At 30.4% G+C, this 8,856-nt stretch overlaps 1 protein-coding gene across 1 annotated transcript; it reads left to right on the forward strand.

Annotated features, from left to right (window-relative positions):
• Positions 1-1,017: 1,017 nt before the first annotated feature.
• LOC105617352 (odorant receptor 67c-like) lies at positions 1,018-4,843 on the forward strand. The gene is made up of 7 exons (XM_012198913.1): positions 1,018-1,023; positions 1,127-1,580; positions 1,864-2,170; positions 2,623-2,722; positions 4,241-4,360; positions 4,488-4,643; positions 4,793-4,843. The coding sequence occupies exons 1-7, from the start codon at positions 1,018-1,020 to the stop codon at positions 4,841-4,843; spliced, it is 1,194 nt and encodes a 397-aa protein (XP_012054303.1).
• Positions 4,844-8,856: the final 4,013 nt, after the last annotated feature.

Consider the following 8,856-nt stretch of genomic DNA (forward strand, 5'->3'; position numbering starts at 1 on the left):
TGTATATATATATATATATATATATATATATATATACACAGGGTAATCTATTATAATCCAATTTTCTCCCGAACAATACTCGAAAAAATATTTCAAGTAAAACTTCTTATTCAAGAAGGACATTTTATGATGAATATATATTTCTTATAGCTGAAGATATCTTTGGAGTAAGTTTTTACTTGCAACATTTTCTTCGAATAACGAATAATTCGAAAGATAAGATTGAATAGAAAGATTATAATGAATCACTCTGTATATTGATGTGAATTATTAAAACTTCTTTGGCGTATTTATTTATCGATGTTGCGTGCTATCATGAAGGAATATAAGAAAATTATTATTTAAGAACATACGCATAATTCACAATATTGAACAATTTTGTATAGTAGATAAAGTAAATAGAATGATTGTATAGTAGTAAAGTAAATAAAATGATAAAATAAAAATAACTTATGGCTATTTTTCTAGAAATTTAAATTATATTTATAATTTAGATCTTCAATTTAGATTTATATTCGTAAAGCACATTTCTTTGTTTATACAAAATCGTTTTGAGTGTATTAAAATATCCGTATATTTAAATAATAATCTAAAATGCACAGATTCTTTCCATTTTTTATCATGACGGAAAAATTAGTATTTCAAGATTGCAATTAGAGTTATACTGCACAATATTCGAAAAGCTGAACTTTTTGTACACGCAGTCTAAAACAAACTGACAACAACTTTTATTTGTAATCGTGCATCGCTGAAGAAACAACAAATCTGCATCGATGAAGAACCAATTATGTTCAATTTTACTTTGGATTAAAAGCACTGGGTTCAGTAACACACTTATATGCAATTTATACATTAATTTTGGGTGCAGTTATTATCTATATCCCATAATCCGCGTGTTTCTATCCCAGATTCTATAGACAGTTCTAAGTACAAAAACAGAGATTACTTGGATTCTTACATTCGTATATTCGATACAGTTTGATGCGAGCTCTCGAGGAAAGAACAACGTAACGCACGATGCAGGTGATGAGTTGCCGATTTTTTTACTGTTACAAAACGCCATGAAGAGTTATATGTTATTACATTACTTAACGATTAATTATAAAGACTTTAATATTTCTTTCAGGATCAAAAAGACTTAGATCGTGCGGCCAAGGTGTTATCTTGGAACAAATGGCTAATGTCAATGCTGGGTCTTTGGCCTTTTCAATCCAATGATCTTATTTTCTCGATTAGTTTTGTCTACTTCAGTTTTCTCTTGATTCTGGAGTATCTGAGCTTCTTCTTTTACATTAGTGATCTCGAACTCGTGATCATGAATTTGACAGAAAACGTGGCATTTTTACAGATATTTGTGCGAATGAGTACGTTAAGGTTATATAATGATGAAATTGGTGAAGTCATAACGGAGGCCATGAAAGATTTTGATGAGGCAAATTATAAAACCGCCGAGGAGATTAAGACATTCGTCACTTACTATGCTAAATCGAGGATCTTTTTTAAGCTGATGATGATATTTGTCATAATAACGGCTTTATCATACTATTTGACTCCAATTCTTATTATTCTCGGAAATGGAGGTGAGTTGCTTTTTTATATAACTTGATCCTGACGTATTTAGAAGAAATGTGTGAAATATGTGAAACAAATAAAGTCTCGTTAACTGGCAGTTCCGCATTTTTATTATGACTTGATTTTACAGAACGAGTTTTTATATTTTATGATGAATGTTTTTTTTTATCTTCAAGTTTTCAAAATCTACGTATCTCCTTGAATTTGAAAAAAGTGTCAAAGGTAGAAATTTTATTAAAAAATGATTTTTTTAAATGTTAGTATTAACGTCAGAGTTGAACGTTTTCTCAGGACTACCCGAAATAGTGACCATCGAAAATGTGACTCAAATAATTTACCTATTACCTTATCGCTTTCATGTGTTCTACGCGATTGAAAATATACGTATGTACACGATTACATATGTCTGGCAAATGCCGTTTGCCTTCGTCAGTGCTTGTGGACAAAGCACTGCTGACTGTATTATGGTTACACTCGTCTATCACATTTGCGGTCAGATGTCGGTTCTTGCTTTGCGTATTAACAATATAAATACCGAAGTCTGTGATTGTGGGCCTGAGATGCGACATATGATGCTCATGCATGTACGATTATTACGGTGAGTTTATGCATATACATATACGCGGAAGCTTTAAAACATGTATTGTTAAAAGCTCTCCTTTAGTTTCACATTTCAGTTAAAATCAAATAGAGCTTTTTGTTTAAAATAAGATTTTTGTTATAAGATAAATTCTATATTTTTTTCTATTCTTTATTGACAAGGGAAACACAACTAAGTGTCCTCCTCCAATTTTAATAAACGTTGTGTATGAAAGAATGTATATAATAAAAGTGTCTTTTATCTATATATTATTTATACATCTATATATTATTTTTATCTATATATTAATATATCCAAAACTTATTATACGTAAATTCGAAGGGAATATTTGATTATATTTTCTTGTTAGAGCGTTTACCTTAATAATTGAAATTTGAAATTTGAAATAAACTTTTGTCATTAGCAACTTTTATTAAATAATTGCATTTATATAATTTGGACTTTCACAGAATGGGAAAAATAATAGGAAAAGCATTTAGTGCTACATTATTGGCGCATCTTTTAGGAGCTACTTCTCTCGTAAGCATCCTCGGTTATCAAATGTTATCGGTAAGTCAATATTGTAATGATGATCACATAAACGTAATATCTGATACATTTACGAATTTGAAAACAATTATAATATAAGAAAATAACATAAATTTTTTTTAAATAAAAAAAAATTATATTAAAATAAAAAAATTGAATAGAATTGCAGAAAAGAGCAGCAACCGCCGATGAACTGGACCTTGATATATGTTATCAAGGTCATAACTCTGAGTGATCTTCAACAGGTTTTAACTATCGCTCATCATTCGTTAAAAAATTATTAAAAAGTTTGAAAAATTATGTTTTTTGTTTATAAAACAGAAATTTTCTGTTTTGAGATATATTTTCCAATTTCCTACGCGAAACAACTCTCACTCCACGTCTCACCCTATTTAGGGGGCATGATTTTCCAAAGCGACTCTAACTCCATTTCTCCCCTGCCAAGGGGCTCGCGACTTTTCATATAAAGCGAGTTCCACCCTATCTTGCTTCGTCTGGAAAGTCGATCGCATCTTGGCAGAGAGAAAAGTAAGGTGAGAATCGCTTCGTGTCGAAAGTTATTACATAAACAAGGAAAGGATATAGAATAGTTTTTAATATTATACATATATAGCAGAAATAAAACGTTTTTTTTAAACTTTTTTTGTTAATCATTTTTTAATAAATGAGTAACGGTTAAAACCTGTTGAAAGTCTTTCCGGATAATCTTGATAACATATGTCAAGGACATCGATTGCTCCTCTTTTCTGCAGTTTTATCAAAAATTATTTCTTTAATCGTACAACAAAAAAACATTCTTTAAATCAAAGAAATCTTTCTCTGGATGCAGACAGTGCGTTCACTAAAGGCTACATAGAAGTTGTGGAGTGTTAAATAGTAGGAAATTGCCCAATCACATATATAATCATATTACATATGTCACAATCAATATATACAAATATACTCGATTAGGATTAATTAATTTCTTATAATTTGAGACCTTACGTTTGTCTGCGGCTTCTATGTTGAGCCTTAATACTTACAGGTGAATTATCTAAATGTAATCTGTAATTGACTATATTAAAACCTGTATCTCAGAAACTATTATTTAAAATTAAAATATAGAAATAACGTTTTTTTAATTTTACAAAAATTTTCTTGTTATAATATTTTAAGCAGAATTTTGAGGCATGTTCTATGTATATAACATACATACGTTTGTGTGTATATGTAAAAATAAATTTGCACGTATCACAACTTTAATTAAAATAATATTTTTTTTAATTAAAATAATATTATGCAAATAATATTATGCAAAAAAAAATAATATTATGCAAAAGAAATTAGTTCTTAGCTTATTGATAACACTACTCTTAGTAAGATAATCTATTTAAAATTTTTACATATTTTTACATATATTTTTATGTTAAGTTAGAGCATTAAAAAACTTTATAAAAAATTATTTAAGAATTAAAAAAATATTATTGATTAAGTATTTTCATTATTTTGTTAATTACAATTTATTATTAATCATTTTAATTTTCAATTTTATGTGAGTAGAATCTTTCTAAGGGTGAAACAGGAGTGGTTCCACTTTTATTGAAATTCTTTTTATTCATATTCTTAGTCCTGCTTATACTTTATGCTCATTGTCTTGTCGGCGAAAACCTTTTGACAGAGGTAATGTTTTGTGGAAAATAAGATGGAAATTAAAAAAGAATTACATATATGCATATATAATAAAATTTGTTCGGTATCTATGTACAATTTTTTAATGTTTTTTCGTAATGTAATAATTTTTTCACAGAGTTCTAAAGTGGGTGAAGCGTTTTATAATTGCCGTTGGTATGATATGTCAAAGAATAATGCGCGAATGCTAATACTATGCATGGCAAGATCGCAGAAACCGCTCTGCCTGATAGCTGGAAAATTTACCATGTTTTGTCTCAGCACTTTAACTGACGTAAGCAGTTACTGATGATTTATATACATTTACAAAATTTCTAAAGTAAAAAGATTTCGCTTAGCTTTAAACATTTAAATTAAATCGTCGCTGTTGATATAAAAACATGAAAAAAAAAACATGGTTCAAAAAATAAATTATTTTAACAGGTTTTGAAAACATCCATGGGATATTTATCAGTATTACGTTCTCTCTTATAACATCATTGAAGAGCAATAATTTTTGGAAGCGTGTGCAAAGATAATTTATAAATTGAACATGCTCAAATAGAAATTAATGTATAATTTATAATAAAGAGTGAAAGGAGAGAAAGAGAAATAATAAGTTATTGTTACCAAAACTATAAATTGTTTTTAATATTTTTGTATTTTATGTAATATTTTCATTTTTAATATTTTTTTTATATAGAAAATATATTCATTTTAAAATAAATTTTATACATAAAAATAAGTTCCTTATTTAAAATGTCGTTTGCTATTATATGTAAAACATTTTTTACATAAATTGCACAATTAATATTTAATTTTTTAAAATTGATTATAACTTTTAAAAAGTTCGTTTAATTTGGTATCATCTTACGTAATCTCAAACCATCTCTAATATATTTTTGTTGTTATTATTACTGTTATATATTTTAGCTAAATACGTTCAGAGAGTTATCATCCAAGATGATTTGCAATCAAGAAACTTTATTAACAAGTCGATCATAATTATCAAGTTATTTAAAGTAAAATAATTAGCAAACATTAATAATTGGTTACATGAAACTTGACAAATAATCATAGAAATATTGTAAAGTTGCAAAGACTTTTTTATCACAATATGAATATTTTGCTGCACCGTGCCACTCTTACCTTTAAATATTGCAAATGCATATGTCGACGAGATATCTGCTACCGTACGAATCCAGAAAGAGGAGATCGTCTAGCAGGTAAGTATTTTTATAGATCGTTTGCGCTAGGTTGATTTTGACAAGCTGGCCTTCGCTCAAATTTATTTCTCTTTCGTTCCCACAGTCGTAATAAAGATACGAAGTCTATGTCCGATTTTATTTGACAGACTCTGATCACTTTGTCGTAACATGACTTGTTTTTCGCTTGTATAAATAGAGTATTTTGCTTCACTGAAGATGTAAAGGAGATCCATATGCTGGCTGTCACTAATTCAATCATAAAAATTGATGACTTTATTTAATAAGGATAGTTCGTAGGCACAGATTACTCCTATTGATTACTCTTCTTGATCAACATTGCCTACGAAGCTTCCGGAAAAAAACTTTACTACAAGTATAATCATTCCGAAGATATTTTTGCAATTATCAGTGACCAACAATTATCAGTACTTTTGTGACTAAACCTATATTAATTTTCTTGTAGTCTTAAGTGGCTCAAATATATTTATATATTTTCAATAAATAAACTTTGATTTGTGATACAGGAGTCATTTAAAACAGATCACCTGAATAATTGATTTGTTTTTATAACAATAGAAGGAAAAGTGTCAAACAAAAATTGCATGGTTTCAACGTATTTCATTATGTTATCTTTCTTCTAGGTGGAGGTACTAAAAGGATATAAAGATCATCTCCATTTTTTTAACCAAATTGTATGATTATATTTTTTTTTACACAATATGGTTCCTCTAATTATTCCTCTAATTATTCTGCATATAAAAGTATTAAGATAATGATATCAAAAAACCAATAGTTTACGAGATATTTTATACTTCATTCTACCACATGTTGGCATAAAATAATAAATATCTCGTAAATTATTAATTTTTTGATAATTGTACTTTAATATTTTTATGAACAGAATAATGAGATAAATCAATTAGTGGACAGAAAAAATTTATAGTTGCTTAATATTCTTGAGACTTCCACGGATGCTTTCTATATAAAGATTATGCGTTCGCAGGTTTCTTCTGTGTCCAAATCCATTCCAAGAATGGATATGGAAGAAAACGTGCGAAACGCATAATCTTTATAGAAAGCATCCGTGAAAGTCTCAAGAATATTATCAAATATCTCTATGGAGAGTATTCTTGCTAAAGTAACATTTTCAGCAAACTCAGGTCTTGCCTAGCCAAAAAACTATCAAATTTGACATTCCTAAAAGCTACAGGGATAATAACATCATCTCAAAGTTCCTACAACTCAAGAATCACCTAGGCACTCATAAATCCAAAAACATCCTTCATAAAATCAACCTCATCCTCATCAAAGAATTCACTTCATTAAGTCACAAATAGTCCAAACTTCCCATAAAACTTTTAAACTCCACCTATCCACCGCGTTGCGGCGATGATATTTGGCAAACCTTAGATCGTATTACATACGAACAAGCCATGAAGATCCACACACAACTCTCTGAAAAATAGAAACAGAAATATATAAACCTTGTTCCTTACAAAAATCCACAATTCTCTCTACTTAATGTCAAGAACTTATCCAACAAAGACCTGTCTCAAGACACTATATCTGTCATATCGCTTGCCAAAGGCCCTAACTTCGCAGTGACATCTAGAAAGATTCCAAAGGAAGATCCCGAATAGAGCCAACCGTCTACCAACTTCCATCAGAACAAGCAGATAATATTCGCAGATAGGTAAGTATCCTTTCCAAATCTCCTTCACCAAACATCACTAGACAAGAGCAATTAGTCTTCTAAGACCTGAACAGGAACATAGACATCATCCAGTACTTCCAGCCGATAAAGGCAACACGACAGTCATGAACACATCAGAATATAAGAAAAAGATAAAGAACCTTCTCTCGGACAAAGCATAATTTCTCGGAAAAAGCTTGACAAAGATCCAACTAATACAATCGCGCAGAACATTAAGATCCTGGTGGAAAAAAGCAACATTAAACATTCCCAGTAAAACCAAATCAACATTAAAATCTACATATCCTCTCCCACCAAGACTATACGGACTACCAGAAGTACACAAACCAAACAATCTCACTCAGACCCGATTGTTAGCACATACACTCCCCGACAACTTATCCCGCTTCCTAGCACAAACACTACAATCCCTCACTGGAAAATTCGAATCACACATAACTAACTCGACGGACTTCATACAAAAGATCCAAAAAATCCGATTACGTCCCACAGATCTGCTTGTAAGTTTCAACGTAGAATCCCTTTTCATACAAGTCCCAATAAAAGACACATTAAACATAATAAAGATCTCATGAAGTCCTCTCCAACCTCATCCCGCTAATAGAGCACTGCTTAACAACCGCTTACTTCTCTTACAACCAATTTTATGAACAAACTTCAGGAGCGGCAATGCCCTCTCCTGTTTCTCTTGTAATCTCCAGCATCTTCATGGAACATTTTGAGAAAGAAGCCCTCAGAAAAACACTCGAAAAACCATATTTGGTTCCGTAGACACATTCGTATAGATACACGGCAGAGCCGAACTCCGTAAATTCTTTTTTTCCTCAACAATCAAAATATCCACTTCACTATAGACATAGAGGAAAACGGAAAACTCTCCTTCCTAGATGTTGTCTTTAAGAAAGCTGACAGTACCTTAGGCCATCAAGTGTATAGAAAATCAACACACACAGATAAATACCTATATGCCGAATCACACCACCATCCAGCATAAAAACAGTCTGCAATCAATTCACTTGTACATAGAGGTTTCACCATCTCTGACAAAGAACATCTACAGACAGAATTCAATCACTTAAAAACAGCCTTACAGAAAAACGGACACGACAAAAAAGATATAATTAAAATAATCAATAAACATGCAAACAAGACAACGGTCTCTGACACAATCAGACAAGAGGATCCTATCCACTCTTCCATATGTTAAAGGAACAATAGATCGGATTGGCAGGATAATATCCAAATTATCTTTAAACCAAAAAGATAGAACAAATCTTAAGAAATCCTAAAGATCAAAGACCCCTCCCCTCAGCTCCGCAAGAGTGTATAAAATATCTTGTTCCTGCGGGCAAGTATACATTGGAGAAACTAGGAGAATAGTCAACCTACGAATAAAAGAACACCAACGTGATATTAAAATACGTCACGCAATCAGAATACAACATCGAAACAGGATATCAAATACTATTTAACAAAAGGATCATAATAGCCAACATTATATCATATTTTCCAAGAAAATGTAGAGAAGCCATAGAGATACAAAAATACCTTAACAATCTAAATAGAGATAATGTTACAACACAAAT

Source organism: Atta cephalotes (genome assembly GCF_000143395.1).
Source record: "Atta cephalotes unplaced genomic scaffold scaffold00012, whole genome shotgun sequence".
Classification (NCBI taxonomy): domain Eukaryota; kingdom Metazoa; phylum Arthropoda; class Insecta; order Hymenoptera; family Formicidae; genus Atta; species Atta cephalotes.

Bases quoted from the DNA above. Each gene is read 5' to 3' on its own strand.
- LOC105617352 (XM_012198913.1), top strand. The intron at 1,581-1,863 runs GTGAGTTGCTTT...ACGTTTTCTCAG, and splicing joins TATTATTCTCGGAAATGGAG to GACTACCCGAAATAGTGACC. The intron at 2,171-2,622 runs GTGAGTTTATGC...GGACTTTCACAG, and splicing joins ATGCATGTACGATTATTACG to AATGGGAAAAATAATAGGAA.